The sequence below is a fragment of the Gnatocerus cornutus genome, chromosome 7 (genome assembly GCF_029298725.1).
Source record: "Gnatocerus cornutus isolate USDA-ARS CGAHR chromosome 7, icGnaCorn1.1, whole genome shotgun sequence".
NCBI lineage: Eukaryota > Metazoa > Arthropoda > Insecta > Coleoptera > Tenebrionidae > Gnatocerus > Gnatocerus cornutus.
In genome coordinates this window covers 18,426,587-18,443,831 of record NC_142239.1, presented here as the reverse complement: position 1 = coordinate 18,443,831, position 17,245 = coordinate 18,426,587, and the positions used below count along the sequence as shown (strand labels likewise).

At 43.7% G+C, this 17,245-nt stretch overlaps 10 protein-coding genes across 18 annotated transcripts; 7 read left to right on the top strand and 3 right to left on the bottom strand.

Moving 5' to 3' along the window:
- Positions 1-1,459: 1,459 nt before the first annotated feature.
- Positions 1,460-2,172, top strand: RpS26 (ribosomal protein S26). The gene is made up of 3 exons (XM_088040787.1): positions 1,460-1,569; positions 1,740-1,917; positions 1,969-2,172. The coding sequence occupies exons 1-3, from the start codon at positions 1,567-1,569 to the stop codon at positions 2,136-2,138; spliced, it is 351 nt and encodes a 116-aa protein (XP_087896913.1). The 5' UTR covers positions 1,460-1,566; the 3' UTR covers positions 2,139-2,172.
- On the bottom strand, positions 2,162-2,909 carry LOC148172046 (PEST proteolytic signal-containing nuclear protein-like). 3 transcript variants are annotated; one of them, XM_088040786.1, is made up of 3 exons: positions 2,738-2,909; positions 2,395-2,645; positions 2,162-2,346 (listed from the first exon to the last, which is right to left on the bottom strand). In XM_088040786.1, exons 1-3 carry the CDS (start codon positions 2,738-2,740, stop codon positions 2,241-2,243), a joined length of 360 nt encoding a protein of 119 aa, XP_087896912.1. In that variant the 5' UTR covers positions 2,741-2,909; the 3' UTR covers positions 2,162-2,240. The 3 variants fall into 3 exon arrangements, with proteins under 3 accessions (XP_087896912.1, XP_087896911.1, XP_087896910.1); XM_088040785.1 differs by having other exon boundaries at positions 2,395-2,635; XM_088040784.1 differs by having other exon boundaries at positions 2,162-2,635.
- Positions 2,910-3,084: 175 nt separating this feature from the next.
- On the top strand, positions 3,085-4,014 carry LOC148172045 (isoaspartyl peptidase/L-asparaginase-like). The gene is made up of 4 exons (XM_088041887.1): positions 3,085-3,171; positions 3,218-3,411; positions 3,460-3,577; positions 3,618-4,014. The coding sequence occupies exons 1-4, from the start codon at positions 3,119-3,121 to the stop codon at positions 4,012-4,014; spliced, it is 762 nt and encodes a 253-aa protein (XP_087898013.1). The 5' UTR covers positions 3,085-3,118.
- Positions 3,980-5,199, top strand: LOC148172044 (isoaspartyl peptidase/L-asparaginase-like). Its single transcript, XM_088041892.1, has 4 exons — positions 3,980-4,051; positions 4,101-4,810; positions 4,861-4,992; positions 5,036-5,199. The coding sequence occupies exons 1-4, from the start codon at positions 4,011-4,013 to the stop codon at positions 5,173-5,175; spliced, it is 1,023 nt and encodes a 340-aa protein (XP_087898018.1). The 5' UTR covers positions 3,980-4,010; the 3' UTR covers positions 5,176-5,199.
- A 20-nt stretch (positions 5,200-5,219) lies between these two features.
- LOC148172043 (isoaspartyl peptidase/L-asparaginase-like) lies at positions 5,220-6,429 on the top strand. The gene is made up of 3 exons (XM_088041881.1): positions 5,220-5,357; positions 5,414-5,607; positions 5,657-6,429. Exons 1-3 carry the CDS (start codon positions 5,308-5,310, stop codon positions 6,388-6,390), a joined length of 978 nt encoding a protein of 325 aa, XP_087898007.1. The 5' UTR covers positions 5,220-5,307; the 3' UTR covers positions 6,391-6,429.
- A 78-nt stretch (positions 6,430-6,507) lies between these two features.
- Positions 6,508-8,853, top strand: LOC148172042 (putative RNA-binding protein Alsin2). Of its 2 annotated transcripts, none has more exons than XM_088041879.1 (5): positions 6,508-6,701; positions 6,782-6,876; positions 7,686-7,784; positions 7,835-8,266; positions 8,316-8,853. In XM_088041879.1, exons 1-5 carry the CDS (start codon positions 6,641-6,643, stop codon positions 8,694-8,696), a joined length of 1,068 nt encoding a protein of 355 aa, XP_087898005.1. In that variant the 5' UTR covers positions 6,508-6,640; the 3' UTR covers positions 8,697-8,853. The 2 variants fall into 2 exon arrangements, with proteins under 2 accessions (XP_087898005.1, XP_087898006.1); XM_088041880.1 differs by lacking the exon at positions 6,508-6,701 and adding an exon at positions 7,007-7,056 and having other exon boundaries at positions 6,858-6,876.
- Positions 8,807-9,635, bottom strand: LOC148172041 (large ribosomal subunit protein mL62). Of its 2 annotated transcripts, XM_088041890.1 has the most exons (3): positions 9,545-9,635; positions 9,348-9,490; positions 8,807-9,309 (listed from the first exon to the last, which is right to left on the bottom strand). In XM_088041890.1, exons 2-3 carry the CDS (start codon positions 9,477-9,479, stop codon positions 8,860-8,862), a joined length of 582 nt encoding a protein of 193 aa, XP_087898016.1. In that variant the 5' UTR covers positions 9,480-9,490; positions 9,545-9,635; the 3' UTR covers positions 8,807-8,859. The 2 variants fall into 2 exon arrangements, with proteins under 2 accessions (XP_087898016.1, XP_087898015.1); XM_088041889.1 differs by having other exon boundaries at positions 9,348-9,560.
- LOC148172040 (SREBP regulating gene protein) lies at positions 9,590-10,723 on the top strand. Its single transcript, XM_088041888.1, has 3 exons — positions 9,590-10,067; positions 10,120-10,419; positions 10,464-10,723. The coding sequence occupies exons 1-3, from the start codon at positions 9,966-9,968 to the stop codon at positions 10,671-10,673; spliced, it is 612 nt and encodes a 203-aa protein (XP_087898014.1). The 5' UTR covers positions 9,590-9,965; the 3' UTR covers positions 10,674-10,723.
- Positions 10,724-10,755: 32 nt separating this feature from the next.
- Mlf (myeloid leukemia factor) lies at positions 10,756-12,533 on the bottom strand. Of its 4 annotated transcripts, XM_088041885.1 has the most exons (5): positions 12,360-12,533; positions 11,666-12,265; positions 11,418-11,507; positions 11,268-11,318; positions 11,030-11,190 (listed from the first exon to the last, which is right to left on the bottom strand). In XM_088041885.1, the coding sequence occupies exons 1-4, from the start codon at positions 12,410-12,412 to the stop codon at positions 11,300-11,302; spliced, it is 762 nt and encodes a 253-aa protein (XP_087898011.1). In that variant the 5' UTR covers positions 12,413-12,533; the 3' UTR covers positions 11,030-11,190; positions 11,268-11,299. The 4 variants fall into 4 exon arrangements, with proteins under 4 accessions (XP_087898008.1, XP_087898009.1, XP_087898010.1 ...); XM_088041882.1 differs by lacking the exon at positions 11,268-11,318 and having other exon boundaries at positions 10,756-11,190; XM_088041883.1 differs by lacking the exon at positions 11,268-11,318 and having other exon boundaries at positions 10,756-11,190; positions 11,418-11,504.
- Positions 12,534-12,808: 275 nt separating this feature from the next.
- Positions 12,809-17,200, top strand: Sec31 (COPII coat complex component secretory 31). 2 transcript variants are annotated; one of them, XM_088041877.1, is made up of 8 exons: positions 12,809-13,804; positions 13,853-14,337; positions 14,394-14,946; positions 14,991-15,791; positions 15,840-16,183; positions 16,241-16,315; positions 16,419-16,751; positions 16,801-17,200. In XM_088041877.1, exons 1-8 carry the CDS (start codon positions 13,126-13,128, stop codon positions 17,059-17,061), a joined length of 3,531 nt encoding a protein of 1,176 aa, XP_087898003.1. In that variant the 5' UTR covers positions 12,809-13,125; the 3' UTR covers positions 17,062-17,200. The 2 variants fall into 2 exon arrangements, with proteins under 2 accessions (XP_087898003.1, XP_087898004.1); XM_088041878.1 differs by lacking the exon at positions 16,241-16,315.
- Positions 17,201-17,245: the final 45 nt, after the last annotated feature.

The window sequence follows — 17,245 nt, the reverse complement described above, 5'->3', positions numbered from 1 at the left end:
TCTCGAAAAATCTTACAGGTAGCGAGGAACTGAGACCAAAAATGGGTTCAAGGGAGCCAAGCGAAGCTGTGTGGACAGTTTCGTGTTGATCTGCAGTCTTTAATGCGTTTGCTCGAAAAAAATCAAAGAGGTTATGTACATAAATTTTGAAATCTAATCAAAGCCTAAAAACTTTCAAAAACATTTTTTTTTATTAATTTGGACATCAGGAACAAGATTCTGTACTCTAAAGTTGGATTTAAAACCTAATGATGATTTTATTTAATAATAAAATTTGCTTTGTGGGTAGGCAACCAAATATACACATGTTGTGCTGTCATTTTTAAACCTCGTGTTTCGGTGTAAATAAATACAATAAACTACTCAACTTGTTAGTTTTGACCTCAGAAAAACAAATCTGAACTCTGATTTAAGATTTACAGTTGAATTATTATTTTATATAATACTAAAGATGACTAAATATAGGACAGATTTGTTGACGCATGTCCTAGCTTCTATGCTGCGTTGACATATTGCTCGACGCGGGAAATTGAATTTTAAAAATTTTTAATTTGCATTTTCTCAAAAAATCTCACAGATAGCGAGAAACGGAGACCAGAAATGGATGTAAAAATGTCAAATTATGCCCTGTGCAAAGTTTCGTGTCAATCTAAAAACTTTCGTGTTTTTCGCCAAAAAAAGTCCAAAGGGGTTAATCCATGGATTTTTGGCGATTTTGACAAAAAATAAAATCTTTTTAAAACCAACTTTTTCCATCAATTCGGACCTCAGAAACAAGAATCTGGTGGCGTTTTTTTGATCCGACCCTCTGTTAATTTTTAATAAATTTTTAAAACTTTTATTCAACTTCCATTTTTTCGGCGAAAATAAAAACAAAAACTACTTTTTTTGTCAATTTGGACCTCAGGAGAAAGAATTTCAACTCTGATTCAACATTCACGACTTGGTTACGATTCTATTAATTATTTAAAATTATTGTGTCTAAACATAGGACAGGTATCTTAACGTATGTCTTAACTTGGTTATTTTGACAGTTCCCATTTGTTCGACATTTTTAATTTGAATTTTCTCGGAAAATCTCACAGCTATCGAGGAACTAAGACCAGAAATGGGTTCAGGAGAGCCAAGAGAAGCTGTTTTGATAGTTTCGTGTTGATCTGATGTCTTTAATGTGTTTGCTCGAAAAAAATCAAAGAGGTTATGTACTTTTGAAATTTAATCAAAGCCTAAAAACTCTGGACAACATTTTTTTTTATTACTTTGGACATCAGGAACAAGATTCTGTACTCTAAAGTTGGATTTCAAGCCTAATAAGTTTTCAGATCATAAAACCCCACACACTAATGATTTGGCCTCCTGAATCTACACATCGAAATGTGGCTAATAGTTCCTTTTATTTGTTAAGACTTGTATAAAATTTAACTTTTCAATTGACAATAAATCTTTCAACTGGATTAAACTAGTTTAAACTTTGCGCGTTTTTGCCCGGAAGCGCCTTGTTAGTGACAACCCAAAAATCCCTATAACTCTCTTCTACATCCGTTCGCCCGTGGACAACGGTACAAAATGGTAAGTTTGCTCGTTCTTCTCGTAAACAACCCAAATTTTACACCACAAACCCCATTAATGCCCCTCAATTGAATCTTTTATCCCCAGAAATCATAAAAATGCCCCCATTTATGCGCCTCAATATGACATCTCAACATAACCTCAACTTTAACCTCATGGTTCTGTTTTAGACTTGTAAACGCCGCAATGGAGGACGTTCCAAGCACGGACGCGGTCACGTCAAGCCCGTCCGTTGCACCAACTGCGCCAGATGTGTGCCCAAAGACAAGGCAATCAAGAAATTCGTGATTCGTAACATTGTTGAAGCGGCCGCTGTGAGGGACATCACTGAAGCTTCAGTGTACCCCCGTGAGTTTATCAACGAAGTTTAATTATTTTTAGCTAATGTGAAGTTTGTAGAGTACGTGCTCCCCAAGTTGTACGCGAAGCTGCACTACTGTGTCTCTTGCGCTATTCACAGCAAAGTTGTCCGTAACAGGAGCAAGAAGGATCGCAGGATCAGAGTGCCCCCACAACGGAACTTCCCAGGGCGTGATAATAATCGTGCGCAACAACAGCAGAGAAAGTGAATGTAATTTGTAATAAACTCAAGTTTCTGCTGAAGAGGATTTTTATTTGTTATTAGCCTACAATAAGTTATTGCAAACAGAAATTTCAGGTAACTGCAGATTTTAGTCAATTGGGTCTTTGGCGGTCTTGTCAAAGACTTTTTTCGGATCTGAGAATCCCTGTTTGGTTTTTCCGAAGGAATTTGGTCCAGATGATGTGGGAGTGTCCCTAAAATCACCACAATTGAGATTAATTCTTGAGAGTTTTCCCACAAACCTCCCAATGTTCCTCATTCTCATTCGAGCCTCAGGAGGCATTTCCTCGGGTTCTTCATCACTGTCTTGATTAAACGCCGACGCTATCGTCAACTTCGGCTTTGAAATCTGTTTCTGCGAGCTGAGCTTCATTTGAATTCCTATATTCTTGAGTCTCTTTCTGGCTTCGAGTGAAACGTTTTCGGGCCTCTTATCATCCTTTCTTTGCGGGGACCTGGATCTGTCTCGAGCTGATTCCTTGCCTAATAAACACTGACAAATTTAAAGATTTAAATTAAAACGTTGAGACTAATATGAAGCAAAGAAAATCACGTTAGAGGTTAAGTTTGAAAAACCGAGTTTACCATGGTCAGAACGATCGTCCCGTTTCTTCTCGTTCATCTTCACCCGAGTTTAACCCAGATCTAGAAAATCAGTGGTTTTATCACCGTTTTTACGGCTTTGCGCTATTTTCATCGGCTAGGTACATTTTTACGCTAAAATTGACATTTCCAGCGCCGGTAATTCAGGGATCCCATCTGTCAAATTTGAAAACCCAAAAACCCGTTTTTTATGCAAAAAATTAAAAATATCTTTTTCTGGATTACAATTACAATGAAAATTACGAGCATTACAAAATAATTGACAAATAAATGTGTTAAATAGCGTTTTTATTAAAAAAATGTTACGTCCCTGTCGGTAAAACAGTGCACCCAAATTTGAATTTTTGAAAGCGTTGCAAAATTATGAAGTTCCTCGCCCCATTCCTTGTCCTGGCTGTTCTTACAAACCCAATCTTGTGAGTTTTTCTGTCTAAAAACACAATTCTATTAAATTTCAAAAAGTGGTTTTATAAACCCCATCGTTTTGGTCCATGGCGGAGTCGACAACGTCAACATTTCAAGAATCAGCCAAAGAGCTGAAGGCGTAAAGAACGCCGCTAGGGCAGGCTACGACGTCCTGAAAAAGGGCGGAAAAGTCGCCGACGCTGTGGAGGTAGCTATGCTAATTCTAGAAGACGATGAGAACATCAACGCAGGTAAAGAACCCTTTCTACGAACCCCCCATACTTTCATATCTTTTCTAGGCTATGGCGCGACTCTCAACTCAGAAGGTGAGCTCGAGATGGACGCCGGTATCATGTTGGGGTCCAACTTATCGTCCGGCTGTGTGAGCGGCGTTAAATACATCGCCCATCCAGTCAGGTAGTTTTTTCTTAGTCTACCAACTGCAAATCTGGTTTAGTTTAGCTCGTTTGGTGATGGAGAGGTCTCCACACTTTGCGTTAACCGGCGAAGGAGCGCATCGTTTCGCGAAACAACAGGGAATACCGCTTCTAAACCCTAAAGTTATCACAGCGCCACATGCAAAACAAGACCTGGAAATGTTCCAAGCACTCAAGTCGACGAAGGAGGTAACTTCTGGTGGCGCCGGGGTGGTGGCTTTAGACGAAAAGGGACATCTAGCCGTGGCGACGTCTTCAGGAGGGAGCATTGGGAAAATTCCAGGGAGAGTGAGCGACGCTTCGATTATTGGAGCTGGGTTGTATGCCGCTGATGAGGTCGGGGCTGTCGTAGTTACAGGTAAACTTCAAAAAGGTACAACTGTCAAACTAGGAATTGTCAGTCAGTCAAAATTATGAAGTACTTCTTTCTAAGCCTCGTGTTAACTCTTGTGAGGTGAGGTGGTTTAGAGGTATCAATCTCAACTTTATCGTGTTCTTTGAAGGGGTAATAGAAGCCCCGTGCTGTTGGTCCATGGTGGTAGTAACGTTAACTCGATCGATCCAAATCGGGTCAATCAACGGTTATCAGGGATAAGAAACGCGACCATAGAGGGATACAGGATCCTAAGAACGGGTGAAGGTAGCATCATCGATGCTTTGGAAACCACCATCAAAATGATGGAAGACGATCCCTTCTTCAACACTGGTGCTTATACCCTCGACACCCTCCACAACTCCATTCTTGTCCCTCTAGGTTACGGTTCCGTCCTCAACCGCAACGGGGAGGTGGAAATGAGCGCTTGTATCATGATCGGCTCTAACCTGTCCTCTGGGGGTGTCAGCACTCTTAAAAACGTGCGTCACCCCATAAGTGTGGCCCGCCTTGTTATGGAGAAGTCTCCTCACTTCCTCCTTCAAGGAAACGGTGCTAAACGCTTTGCTGAAAGCCACGGGATTCCTCTAGTCTCCGCCTCTAGCTTAGTCAGTCTTCAATCAAAAAAAGACTACAATTTTTACAACAAAAAGAAAGGTTTACATATGACGGTGGGCACTGGTGGCGTTGGTGCCATCGCGATGGATGGAAACGGGCATTTTGCGGCGGCGGCGTCTAGCGGGGGCGGACTAGGCATGCTTCCTGGGCGAATGAGCGCAACGGCGCTCATCGGGGCGGGGGCATACGCGGATGATAAAGCGGGGGCGGCGGTGGTCACCGGTTTCAGCTGTGCCTTTTTGTAACGCTCCTGCCTTACGTCATTTTTCTAGGTCATGGAGAAGCTATCGCGCGCTATGTTATGGCAAGTGAGATCATCAGCGCGATGAAAAGAGGATTTGAAGCTGGGGTTGCCACAAGAAACGTGGTCAAACAGATTACCGAACGTTTCCGGAAACCCACAGGTGGGGCACCCCGTTCAGGACCTATAAATCGTGCTTTTTTTAGGAGCAATTACGTTGTCGAAGACTGGTCAAATCGGGATTAGCTTCACGACGGATAAGATGGCGTGGGCTTATCAGCTTCGAGACGACCTCCACTACGGTGTCGACGATTACGACCACTTCAGTGAAAGAATAAAAGTTTGAATTAAAATAAACGTAATTAAAACTGTTGCGGTTATTTATTCTGTTGTAACACGCGGAAACAGTTAATCGAAACCAGTTTCTTGAGGATTAAAAGTCTTGTGGTATTTACACAGCTCCAGTCCTTTTAACGCGATGGAATATTTACGTCTAATTTTAGTTCTGTCAGTATTTACACAAACTAGGTCTGTCTTATCTTATTTTTACTAATCAGTGATAAAATAGCCTCAAGTCGTTGTAGGTGTAAAATGGAGCCCATCGTGCTCGTTCACGGAGGAGCCGGAGACATTCCCGACTCCCGAGTCCCCCTCAAAATCACCGGAGTAAAAAAAGCGGCGTCTTTGGGCTACAAGATCCTCAAATCTGGAGGCAGCGTCGTGGACGCCGTCGAAGCTGCCGTCAAATCTATGGAAGACGACGAAGCCTTCAACGCAGGTATCACCACTAACTTTCTTAAGTCTTTGATTTACCCTCCATCTCCCAGGTTACGGCTCCGTCCTAAATTTAGACGGCGAGGTCGAAATGGACGCCTCCATCATGATCGGCTCCAATCTAAGCTCCGGGGCGGTTACAATCGTCAAGGACATCGCCCACCCCATCTCCCTTGCCCGCCTCGTCATGGAGAAAACCCCCCATTTACTCCTAGCTGGTCCCGGTGCCAATCGCTTCGCCCAAGACCAAGGAGTCCCCTCACTTCCTCCAGGAAGTCTTGTATCGAAATACGCAACTGAAGCCCTCGAAAACTTCAAACAACACGGAGATAACCGAACTGAAATCGGGGAGGTGGGGACTGTAGGGGCGGTGGCCATCGACGCAAAAGGACGATTGGCTGCGGCTACTTCTACAGGCGGGATTAACGGTAAAATGGTGGGGAGAAGTAGCGATACTTCTATGATTGGGAGTGGCACATACGCGGATGATGAGGTGGGGGCGGTGTCTACCACAGGACATGGAGAAAGCATCGCGAGGTTTTGTTTAGCTCACACGATAATCTACGAAATGAGGAATGGGAGCAGTGCGGGGGTGGCCACAACTAAAGCTCTGAAAGCAATGACGAAGAAACTGAAGAATACAGCGGGAGCTATCACGATTGGGAGGAATGGGGAGTTGGGAATTGATTTCACGAGTAAGAGGATGGCGTGGGCTTACCAAGTCAAGGACGAGGTGCACTTTGGGATTGAACACGGCCAACACACGAAAGAAAAAGCCACTGATTAGCTAAAGACTGTAACATTGAATAAACAAAATTTAAACTTGGCGCGTCTTTAAAATTATACAACTGTGTTTAATTGGTTGCCTAACCGCTCAAAGATTTAGTGACTTTGATTTTGTTATGTTGCCGGGTTGGCACCCGCAATCCAAATCGCCATTTTGCGTGTTGCTTTCGTGGTGAAAGTGTGCAGCATTTTGCTCGAAACGCCTTGAAATTTGTGAGTATTTCTCAGAAAACGTGTAAAACTGCTTCAAAATGACGGCCCACGACCAGATGCGGGCAATGTTAGACCAACTGATGGGGACTGGTCGCAATGGTAGGTGTTTTTGATGCTGGCCCATCGTCATCGATTTTCCTTTAAAATTCCGACCTCATTATTCATTGCGTGCTTTTCAGGTGAGACCACAAAATATCAGGTCAAATTTAACGATCCTAAGGTGTGCAAGTCGTTTTTACTGGGTTGTTGCCCCCATGAGATCCTTACTTCTACGGTAAGTCGCCCCCCAAAGTCCCTGTTATTAGAATCGTTGAGTTTCCGCAAATTTTAGCGTCTTCTTACTTTCTTGATTTTTTTAAAAGATAGATGTGTTCGGTGAACTAATATTCGCACTGTATTTTCAGAAACTTCAATTTTCTATATAATGATGAGGAAATAGGTGTTAGTTTTGTATGTAAGTACTATGACGTACGTATAAAATTAAGAATTTATTAGGTTTAATGTTGATAGTAACTTGCGGCGGATTGTTGCCGCGGTAAATGGGGCGGAGGCCTATTTACCGCGGCAACATTGACTTTTTGTATTTATTTGGTAAGTAATAAGGGGGTTATAGTACAGCTGCATGTACTACATACAAAACAATTAAGGAAGTTGTGAGTATTTAAAAAACGATAAAAATTGAAATTTGCTCAAGTCCAATCGACGGCTTTTCGTGAGTATAATAACAGTCTTTGGATCTTAGCCTATCTAATCATCAAAATTGGTGCGTTTATAAAGATTTTAAACGGATTATCGGGCTGCGCTTTAGGAATTAATTTTCATAAGGAAATTGCCATCATTGTAAGTTTATTTATTATTTATTTTATTCAAGTCATCACGGGGCGCTCTTTCAACAATCTCAATTCTTTATTTATGTATTAAATGTCATCAAACGCTTGGAGTTGTGATTGTCGAACTTGACCCGTTTACTGTGTAGAATATGATACTTGGAGCTGTCATAGTTGTTGTTTAATGTTGAAACCAGACGACTCCTCCAAAGTGGAATTTTATTATTTACCTGTCTCTAATTCGATTGTTTGACAGCGCATGGACTTGGGGGAATGCCCGAGAATCCATGATTTGGCCCTTAGGGCCGATTTCGAGAAGGCCCAAGCCACCAAGGACTATTTCTACGATCTGGATGTAAGTAAAAACCCCCACTTTCCTCCTTTCCTCTAATCCTTCTTCTCCAGGCAATGGAACATCTCCAAGCGTTCATCAGCGACTGCGACCGCCGCACTGAAGCCGCCAAGCAGCGTCTGGCGGAGACCCAAGAAGAACTCTCAGCAGAAGTCGCCGTTAAAGCCAACAGCGTCCACGAGTTGGCCGAGCAAATCGGTCAGAAACTCGCCAAGGCCGAACAACTTGGAGAAGAAGGCTTCGTTGATGAAAGTATGAAGTTGATGGAAGAAGTGGACGAGCTAAGAAAACGTAAACTCGAAGCTGAGCAAGAGTACCGGAACTCCATGCCGGCGAGCAGCTACCAACAACAGAAACTGCGAGTTTGTGAAGTTTGCTCGGCTTACTTGGGAATTCACGATAATGATCGTCGTTTGGCTGATCACTTTGGAGGGAAACTGCATCTCGGCTTCATTAAGATTCGGGAGAAGTTGACCGAACTAGAGGTATGTTAAAACAGTATGAAATACACTCCGTTACATTGTTGTTTTACAGAAAACCGCAGAGAAGAGAAAAGAAGAAAAACGGAAGACTCGTGACAGAGACCGCGATGACCGAGACGATAGATACAGGGAGAGACACCGCGAGCAGTACGTGGGGGGTCGTGAATTAGATCGGCGGTCGAAACGACACCGCTCCAGATCCCGAGACCGCAAAGAAAGAGATCGAGGTGAACGCGGCGAGCGAAGCGAGCGAGGCGAAAGAAGTGAACGAGGTGAACGGCCTGAACGAGCCGATCGAGCTGAGCGCCCTGAACGTAGTGAGCGTGATCGAGAGACCAAGAGTCGATCACACCGATCAAGGTCGAGGAGTCGGGAGCGCCGCTCACATTCGCGTCATTCGAGTTCCAGCGATAAAAGAAGAGATCGAGATTAAATTGTTTTACTCTTAAGTAATATATTTTTGTAATATATTATTTTAGTGCAAAGTAGGTTTAATGTAAGTTGTGGTTTTGATCTTTGGAGGATGTCAATGAAAAAAAAAAGTTCTTGTTTTTGCTCTTATTAGTTCAATAAAGCTCTGAGTTAAATAATTGTTGTTATACATCTATATGGGGCGACTGGCGGTCACTTTTCACTTGGGATCTACTTCTTTTGAGAGTCAAGCGCTCTCTTGTTGCTTTTTCTAGTCTTCTCCTTAGTTTCTCCACGGTCTCCTCCGACGGTGCTTCTTCCACCACCAAACAACTCCGCACTGAAGCTCTAATTTTTTCTAAACAGTCAGCTAAATTCATCTGTTGGGACCTCGTCACATCTGAGCGAAAAACCAGAAAACCCTCCTTGGTAATCTTATTTTTGTACTTCTCTAAAAGCTTTGGCTTAACTTCTTCACTGATCCACCTCGCGGAATTGATATTAAATCGCACTTCTACTTTGGTGTTGACTTTGTTAACATTTTGCCCCCCTGGTCCAGAGCTCCGACTGTACGTAATATCCAACTCGTCAACGGGAATATAACCTGTAAACTTGTCCTGCCCCTCATTTGGGGGCTATCAAAAGCTAGAAAGCGAACGAAAGTAGTACTCACTTTTGTGGGAGTTGTTAACTTCAGAGAACTGTTCGGATAGAGGCTATGCAATGAAATGGCACTTTGAAAGGAGTAAAAGCGATTCGAGCCAGAATTCGCAAGTTTCAGCGCGTTTCGACAGAGAGAAACCATTTTTTGAAAAACTGAAAAAAGTGAGGTTATCCGAGATGCGTCTGACAGGTAACAAGTGTACCAACCCAAAGAAAACACACCAAATTAGCGAAAACACGTTGAAATGAGCGTTTTTTAGGTTGTTTCTTATCCAAAAACAACAACCTTTACTTTGGAACTTCTCAAAACAACAATTTCTTCGAATTTCAGTAAAAACAGAGGTAAAAATGAGGTTAAGTAAGCGTGACGTAAAGGGCCGCCAACCTTTAAAAAACAACAAAAAAACATTGAATAAAATCCAAACCACCATTTAATTGTCTTTTTCCTAATTGCACGACCATTTTCGTCAAGATTTGATTATAATAGGGACCCCCAGGGCCACTGTCTTTGATTACGAAACCTCCGCCCAGTCGACATAACCTCACTTTCCGCTATCAATACAGTGTCCTAAATGCGTGTGTGACGACGCCCCTTATCAAAAAAACATAAAATGAGCGTTACTAAATTATGTGGTCGACGGCATTTCTCCGCTTTATACGGCGCCGCATTATCCTAGGCTTAATTCTCACCGTTTCTCTGCTTTACTGTATTTTGAGTTATGTGAGCAAGGTGGGCCACCTCTATTTACGTTCTAAGCGGCACTGTTGTGATTCTTTTGTAGGGCGACTTCTTAGACGGTGACGAGGTGGTTCCTGTTCGACGGACGCAGCCTTTTATTTGGCGCACCCTTCAACAACATAACTCAAGTAGTGATGCTGAAACTTGCCGCAACTCTGTGCAGGGCAAAGTCCTAATTGTTGACGACAGAGGTTTTGTTTGCCCGCGCCACGAGATTTTACCGTCGGGGTGCTGTGACGATGAGCCCCAAACTAGTTCACAGTACTCCTGTGAGACGTGTAGGATAAATAATTGTTGTGCTATTTACGAGTATTGCATATCTTGTTGTTTGCACCCAGATAAGGTGAGAAGTTGTGCTTTTGTAACATAAAATAACATCAATTTTAGAAGGACATGCTGGAGACTGTCTTGGGAAAAGCAACTGAGCAGAACAATGTCTTGTTTGCTTCAGTTACTGATCATTTTGAACTGTGTTTAGCAAAGTGTCGGACCAATTCTCAAAGTGTTCAGCATGAAAATTCGTATAAAGACCCCAAAGCGAAGCACTGTTATGGGGAGGCAGCACCGGGGGCTCACAGCGTGGAAAATGAAGTGTAGCTACGATTCTTGCTTGTGATAATTATAAATAAACATATTTATTTGAAATAGAAAGTCGTTTTTTTTCAGGAAGGACCACCAACACAGTAAAAACAAATTATATTTCTTAATATTATTTAAAACTAGAGATACAAGTAACCTTATCTAGTATAATACAATTGTGAAACTTTACTAATATCATAATCTAAATACCTTATACATAAGTAGCTTAAATTCAGTTTACAATAATCACCCAACAACAATTACATGTCATACAATAATTAACAATAAATAATGCGATGCGAGAGAGTAATGTCTTGGAAAATCAGGAACAATTCTGTTGAAAATCATGACGAGCTTTTTAAAAAAATATAATCTTGAGATGAGACAGCGTTAGAATTTATTTAAGACGGTAACATTAATAATTTATAAATCAGCCGGTGGTGGCGATCCTGACACTGTCTTTACATTTTTGCTTTTTCGAGGACCTTGAACTTGGCCTGGAGGACTATATGGAGTCCTAGCCGACGCCAAAGAGCTGAAAATTGTAAACATGGTAAGCAACGAAAAACTAATGATGATTTATGGAAGCACTACTTCACAAAATCGACTTACTTTTGTGAGTTTGTGAAATCTCTATTTACATTCTAATACTGATGAGAATACCTGTAATGAGATACCAATCCCATGAATCAATAGAATTAAAAAGTCAATAAATGATGGTCGTGATGGTTAGTCTGATAACTGTTGATGAAAGAAAATTACCTTGAAGACGGTTGAGAAATTGTCAAAGGTGACGATCTTATACTTCTACGGGAGGACACCAAAGGGGCCGACTGTCTCTGTCTTCGTCTACTACATGCATATGACATTTAACACAACATCAAAACAAAGATGGAAGAAGTGCGAGTGGGCGATTGAAAATCCATTGCCTACTCAAACGCGCTTTTTTTCAATCGCCCTTAATAGTGTATTCACATTATGCCAGTACCAACACCATAAAAAGTAATTACCTGGGACCTCCAGTGATTGCCAGCATTCCTCCTGGTGTTCCATAAGAGTGGCGATTTCTCGTGACCCCCGAGCTGATTCTCGGAATCTCAGAACGGCTCCTTGCCTTAGTCTCCCACTCTTTATTAAAATCCTCAGCTTCATCCTCTTCTAAATTAATAAAATCCTCTTTCTCCTCCCTGTCGCCAGTGTGCATATTCTGTTCTTTTTCAATAATGTGAGCCCGCTCCCCAATATGATGCCCAATGGCCATTTTCTTAGTCCCTGACATGGTATCAGTCACAGTTCTTTGTGTCTCTTTAATACCCCCAGGTGCTGTGCGGGTGCTTGAAGTGGCTTTGTACACTTGCGGGCGCCCGTCCGGCCCCGACGACATACTAACAACAGTGCTAGAACTGTAACTGTGCGCCCCTATCGGGTCTAGCGAGCCACTGAGGAGACGATTAAAATTTGGCATCATTGGCATGGAAAAAGGCATCAGAGAATTGTGGATATTGCGGTGGCCGCGATCAAAATCACCAAAGCCACCACCAATAGCGAAAGGATCGGAAAAGAAAGAGTTCATCATTGTGTTCATTTGGCGCATCATATTCATGTGGGACCTGAAAATTACAAGTGAGATTTGGGACCAGCATGGCGGATTGTTTATGGGATCTTTCGAGGGGAAACTTTTTAAGAAATTCATGCTGTACTCACCCGAAAAACGGATCCTCTTCCATATCGCCCATTAAAGAGCCAAAAAGAGACATCGCTGAACGGGTTTTAACACTTTTTTCTTCAATATTTCGAGAAACTTGAGGAAGACACTCCAACTGACAGATTGTCACGACACAAACTAACACCAGGGAGCGCTGCAGGCGCAAACCCCGGAAATTTCCAGAAAAACGTGGAAAACAACCAAACAAACTGTTTATGAAGTGTTTGTTACGTTTATATAACACTTAATTGCCTTTATTAGTGTGATTGTTAGTCTAATCTTTCTAAAAAAATAAAAAAAAGCACGTGGTAAAGTAGCGACCTTCCGTACCGGCAACGCTCAGTCGGTGCAAAACAGGGAAAATGGCTCTGATTTAAAAAAAATACGGGGTCGAAAAACGCATTACATTCTTTGTAAGGGAATAAAAAACGAAAAAAAACCCTCAAAGACCCATTGTCCATGAATAACCCCATTATGTCATTGGACGGTAATGCAGTTCCCGTCCGCGCCGACTCGCTGTCGCCCCATAAAAGTCACAAGTTTTAATTAACTTTCCGGTCTGTGATTTTTCTCCGTGTCAATTTCACCCCAAGCCCCCTGTCTTTATTTAAATCACCCCAAGATAACATCCGGCCAATCAAATCTTTCCGTGGTTAGTGGGGTTAGGTTTTGTTGACGTGTTCCTGTCATCTGGTTGTCAAACCTCCGAATTTTTTGAGCCACGTTGGAACAGTTTTTCCATGGTAGTGAATTAAAGTTTCAACGATGAAAGTGAAAGATGTGGAGCGTACGGCCAACGTGGCTTGGTCCCCCAAGGGGCAAAGCCCTATTCTTCTTGCTGCCGGCACAGCGGCCCAACAACTGGACGCTTCTTTCAACACGAACGCCGCGTTGGAGATTTACTCGTTGAATCTAGCGGAGCCCGGGCCTGATATGGTCCTGAAAGTGTCGAGTCCCAGTGAGCATAGGTTTCATAAGGTTATTTGGGGGGCGCATGGGGGCGAGCAAGGGACTATCATCGGGGGGTGTGATCAGGGGCTAATTCAAATTTATAGTGCTTCCAAATTGTTAAGTGGGGAAAATGGGTTGGTTAGTCATCAGAAGAAGCATTCAGGGCCTGTGCACGCGTTGGATTTTAATCCGTTTCAAAAAAATTTGTTTGCCACGGGGGCTGCCGAGTCCGAGATTTTTATCTGGGATTTGAATAACACGAGCGCTCCGATGAGTCCGGGGGCGAAGTCCCAGCCATTAGAGGATGTTCTATCAGTGGCGTGGAACCGACAAGTCCAACATATTCTAGCGTCCACGTTTCCCACAAAATGTGTTATCTGGGACTTGCGGAAAAACGAACCCATTATTAAGTTGACGGATACAGTTTCCAGAGTCCGATGGAAAGTTGTCGCTTGGCACCCCGAAGTGGCCACTCAGCTCTGTTTAGCTTCAGGTAACCACTTTCATTACTAAATTCAATATTTAATTACCCCCTTTCCAGAGGAGGATCATTCTCCTATTATCCAACTCTGGGACCTTCGCTTCGCCACGTCACCTTTAAAGACTTTTGAGAACCACCAGAGGGGCGTCTTATCGCTCGCTTGGTGCGCCGAAGACGCCGACCTCCTCGTCAGTTGCGGCAAAGACAACAGGATTTTGGCTTGGAATCCTAATTCAAATGAACAAAACGGAGAAGTTCTCTCGGAAATCGCCAAGACAACACAGTGGAATTTCGATATCCAGTGGTGTCCCAGAAACCCGGCGATTATAGCGTGTCCTAGTTTCGATGGGCACGTGTCTATTTACTCGTTGATGGGGGGCAAAACCCAACAGATGATCCAAACGACTAACAAAATTGCCGATAGTTTCCCTGGGATGGACGGGTATGCCCAAGCCCCCGTTCCTCAACAGAATCTTGCACCGGTCAGCGTGGACCTCAGTAGACCCCCGAAGTGGCTCAAGAGACCCGTGGGGGCCCGGTTTGGGGTAAGCCGCACTTTACTTATCAAAGCTAATCTTTTACAACCATTATAAATTTTTAGTTCGGCGGAAAATTGATAACTTTCGATAACGTGAAGCCTCAAATCGAGCAAACCGGAGACGTTCCCGTTTTCGTTAACCGCTCCGTCCAGATCAGTCAAGTTATTACGGAGCCCGAGCTCATTCAGAAGTCTTCAGAGTTAGAGCAAGCGTTAGAATACGGGAATTTCGCTGAATACTGCTCGCGGAAAGCTGAATCCACTGAGGACCAGCACAAGAAGTACATTTGGCACTTCTTGAGGGCGAATTTTGAAGACAATCCCCGAGTTGAACTCCTCAACTTGTTGGGTTACCGAATTGAGGACGTAAACAACAGACTTAACGAGCATTTGAACAAAAACGTGGATCGTTTAACGAATCGTCTGTCTAATATTAATAAAGATCCGTTTGATGCTATAGCGGAGTCTCGACCGACGACGCCGTTTAAAATTAAGACTGGAGACGACACTGAAGGCCTCATAACTCAAGCTCTTCTTCTTGGTAACGTGGAAGCCGCGGTGGAGTTGTGTTTGAACGCGAAACGCTTCGCCGACGCCATCATCATTGCAATGACTGGTAATAAAATTCTTGAGTTGGTAGCAATGATTACAGATTTCTAGGTGGTTCTGATCTTCTCGCGAGGACCCAGCACGCGTATTTGGACCAATGTGAAGGCTACGTCTCTTCCTTGATTTCCGCTCTAGTCTCCGAAGATTGGGCTTCAGTGATCAACAACTGTGATCTTGGTAGTTGGAAAGAAGCCCTCGCTGGTATCCTCACACACTCCTCAGACGAAGCCTTAGTTGTCCATTGCGAAGAATTAGGAAGCCGCTTGGAAGCCGAAAGTCGTGGCGACCAGAAACTCAAACAAGACTCCCAGCTTTGTTACATTTGCTCCGGCAGCTTCGATCGATTGGTCAATTCCTGGACAGGCAACGCTCGGAACTCCACTAAAGACCTGCAGGAGCTAGTCGAGTTGGTCGTTTTCTTACAGAAGTCGGTGGAGAGACAAGGACGTCCGGTTGAAATCACTGGAGGTTTGGCCGATGTGTTAACGAACTACGCGTCGATTTTAGCGTCGCAGGGGAGTTTAACCACAGCACTGAGTTACTTAGGGAGTTCCCAGGACGAGAAAGTCGCTTCTTTAAGAGAGCGATTGCATGTGAGTTTGGGACAGAAAATAGGTTATGGGGGACGACAACAGCCCCAGAGTAGGAGGCAGAGTCAGAGGCAGTCGTTCTCGAGTTACTCAGGAGGACAGTTTAACACTGGCTTGCCTAGTGCTCCGGCGGCGACGCAGCCTTGGCAGCCGCAGCCACAAATCGGAGGGTTTAACCAGCCTCCGAGGACGTTTTCTCCGGCGCCGGCGGTGCCGCCGCCCACGCAGCCGCCAAGACCTCCAAGCGTCGGGTCCAACCACGGTAAAAATTTAAAAAACAATCATTTTCTTACTAATGACTGTTTTGAAGGTGGCTCAGGTTTGCCGTCGAGGAAGTACGTCCTGGACCCCTCCGTGACGTCGAATCCTTACGGGGTCCCCAACAGGAACATGTACCAACCCCAGCCGACTTTCCAGAACAACAATTATGGGGTTGCACCGTCCCCCATGTCTCCCCTTATCCCTTCAAATAACAACTACGTACCGAACCCTCCCCTGAATCCTGTTGCTTTTGTACCAAACTCGCCGCCCATGGTTCCGAGCGTTCAGCCGCCGCCTCCAACCGAGATGGCGCAACCGGCGACCGAAAAGTACTTCCAAAGCGCCCCCGGTTGGAACGATCCACCTCCTTTAAGCAGAGCTTCAAGAGTCCAGGTAAAAATCATTTCCTCTTGGTCTTAAGACAACTCTACAGTTTTTTTCTCTTAAAAGCCGTACGGCGATAATTATAAAATGTCAGCGGTGCATGCAGGAACGAAATTATGGCGGCCTGGATGCGGACAAAAGGTATTTTGTTTGACGCTGACACTAAACCAATCGTGTGGCTGTGATTTGTGTTTTTTGACCTTGTTTTGTTGTGTTGGTTGTTTTTTGAGTTTCGCGTTTTCAGCCAAAGCCAGACGTTTTGCCCTCTCAGCCTATTACTCACCCGCTGTACGGTGTGGCCCCCACAAACAACGGGTACGGCCAAGAAAACCAGCCTCAAATGTACCAACCCCCTAACCCCGTACAGCCGCCACCTACTTACGGATCCGCGCCGCCTAGTTTCAACCCCGGAGGGTTCAAAGCGAACGCCGTCAATTTCAACCAAGCAGATCAAGCTAATGTTGTTCCTGAGAAGCCACAACCTATTCAAAAACTGCCGATTCCGGAGGAGCACATTCACATGCAGACTGTCTTTGATGAGCTCAAGTATCAGTGCAGTTGCGCGGCGAACAACCCGGTGAGTAATAAAGTGTCTTAAAGGGGGCAACATTAACTGTGATTTGTAGCAAACCAAGCGTAAAATCGATGACGTGGGGAGGAAATTGGAGGCTTTGTATGATTTATTGAGGGAAGGTAAATTGTCGCCCAACACTTTGGGGTCGCTACATCAGATGGTGCAGATGGTACAGAACGGGGACTACACAGGAGGGTTGAATTTACATACTCAGTTGGTATCGGGGCCGGATTTCGCTCAGATTGCTAGTTTTATGCCTGGACTCAAAGTTTTGTTACAATGTGCTTTACAGTTGCAAGTGTATCTAAGATAAGGTTAAACCTTTGTATTATGTCGCTATTATTTTATGCGTTGTGTTTTAGATGTTTATTTTCTACAAATAGTTAAACAGTTTAATCTAATTTGTAAGTAAAGGCTTTTTTAAATAAAGTAATCCGAAAAAGGGAGTTTTACTTATTTGCTTTATTCGTTTCCTTCTAGAAAACAGCAGAAGAGTT

What these genes read in the sequence shown, in the direction of transcription:
- RpS26 (XM_088040787.1), top strand. An exon ending in TGAAGCTTCAGTGTACCCCC is followed by an intron (nt 1,918 to 1,968) that starts GTGAGTTTATCA and finishes TGAAGTTTGTAG; the next exon opens with AGTACGTGCTCCCCAAGTTG.
- LOC148172046 (XM_088040784.1), bottom strand. Translation starts at nt 2,774, where the DNA reads ATGAACGAGAAGAAACGGGACGATCGTTCTGACCATG. An exon ending in GGACGATCGTTCTGACCATG is followed by an intron (nt 2,636 to 2,737) that starts GTAAACTCGGTT and finishes AGTGTTTATTAG; the next exon opens with GCAAGGAATCAGCTCGAGAC.
- LOC148172045 (XM_088041887.1), top strand. Translation starts at nt 3,119, where the DNA reads ATGAAGTTCCTCGCCCCATTCCTTGTCCTGGCTGTTCTTACAAACCCA. An exon ending in CGATGAGAACATCAACGCAG is followed by an intron (nt 3,412 to 3,459) that starts GTAAAGAACCCT and finishes TATCTTTTCTAG; the next exon opens with GCTATGGCGCGACTCTCAAC. An exon ending in TACATCGCCCATCCAGTCAG is followed by an intron (nt 3,578 to 3,617) that starts GTAGTTTTTTCT and finishes AATCTGGTTTAG; the next exon opens with TTTAGCTCGTTTGGTGATGG.
- LOC148172044 (XM_088041892.1), top strand. Translation starts at nt 4,011, where the DNA reads ATGAAGTACTTCTTTCTAAGCCTCGTGTTAACTCTTGTGAG. An exon ending in CTCGTGTTAACTCTTGTGAG is followed by an intron (nt 4,052 to 4,100) that starts GTGAGGTGGTTT and finishes TGTTCTTTGAAG; the next exon opens with GGGTAATAGAAGCCCCGTGC. An exon ending in GGGGGCGGCGGTGGTCACCG is followed by an intron (nt 4,811 to 4,860) that starts GTTTCAGCTGTG and finishes TCATTTTTCTAG; the next exon opens with GTCATGGAGAAGCTATCGCG.
- LOC148172043 (XM_088041881.1), top strand. Translation starts at nt 5,308, where the DNA reads ATGGAATATTTACGTCTAATTTTAGTTCTGTCAGTATTTACACAAACT. An exon ending in TCAGTATTTACACAAACTAG is followed by an intron (nt 5,358 to 5,413) that starts GTCTGTCTTATC and finishes AAGTCGTTGTAG; the next exon opens with GTGTAAAATGGAGCCCATCG. An exon ending in CGACGAAGCCTTCAACGCAG is followed by an intron (nt 5,608 to 5,656) that starts GTATCACCACTA and finishes TCCATCTCCCAG; the next exon opens with GTTACGGCTCCGTCCTAAAT.
- LOC148172042 (XM_088041879.1), top strand. Translation starts at nt 6,641, where the DNA reads ATGACGGCCCACGACCAGATGCGGGCAATGTTAGACCAACTGATGGGG. An exon ending in ATGAGATCCTTACTTCTACG is followed by an intron (nt 6,877 to 7,685) that starts GTAAGTCGCCCC and finishes ATTGTTTGACAG; the next exon opens with CGCATGGACTTGGGGGAATG. An exon ending in ACTATTTCTACGATCTGGAT is followed by an intron (nt 7,785 to 7,834) that starts GTAAGTAAAAAC and finishes CTTCTTCTCCAG; the next exon opens with GCAATGGAACATCTCCAAGC.
- LOC148172041 (XM_088041890.1), bottom strand. Translation starts at nt 9,479, where the DNA reads ATGGTTTCTCTCTGTCGAAACGCGCTGAAACTTGCGAATTCTGGCTCG. An exon ending in AGTTAACAACTCCCACAAAA is followed by an intron (nt 9,310 to 9,347) that starts GTGAGTACTACT and finishes AGCTTTTGATAG; the next exon opens with CCCCCAAATGAGGGGCAGGA.
- LOC148172040 (XM_088041888.1), top strand. Translation starts at nt 9,966, where the DNA reads ATGTGGTCGACGGCATTTCTCCGCTTTATACGGCGCCGCATTATCCTA. An exon ending in TTTTGAGTTATGTGAGCAAG is followed by an intron (nt 10,068 to 10,119) that starts GTGGGCCACCTC and finishes ATTCTTTTGTAG; the next exon opens with GGCGACTTCTTAGACGGTGA. An exon ending in GTTGTTTGCACCCAGATAAG is followed by an intron (nt 10,420 to 10,463) that starts GTGAGAAGTTGT and finishes CATCAATTTTAG; the next exon opens with AAGGACATGCTGGAGACTGT.
- Mlf (XM_088041882.1), bottom strand. Translation starts at nt 12,412, where the DNA reads ATGTCTCTTTTTGGCTCTTTAATGGGCGATATGGAAGAGGATCCGTTT. An exon ending in GAAGAGGATCCGTTTTTCGG is followed by an intron (nt 12,266 to 12,359) that starts GTGAGTACAGCA and finishes TGTAATTTTCAG; the next exon opens with GTCCCACATGAATATGATGC. An exon ending in GCAATCACTGGAGGTCCCAG is followed by an intron (nt 11,508 to 11,665) that starts GTAATTACTTTT and finishes ATATGCATGTAG; the next exon opens with TAGACGAAGACAGAGACAGT.
- Sec31 (XM_088041877.1), top strand. Translation starts at nt 13,126, where the DNA reads ATGAAAGTGAAAGATGTGGAGCGTACGGCCAACGTGGCTTGGTCCCCC. An exon ending in TCAGCTCTGTTTAGCTTCAG is followed by an intron (nt 13,805 to 13,852) that starts GTAACCACTTTC and finishes CCCCCTTTCCAG; the next exon opens with AGGAGGATCATTCTCCTATT. An exon ending in GTTGCGCGGCGAACAACCCG is followed by an intron (nt 16,752 to 16,800) that starts GTGAGTAATAAA and finishes TGTGATTTGTAG; the next exon opens with CAAACCAAGCGTAAAATCGA.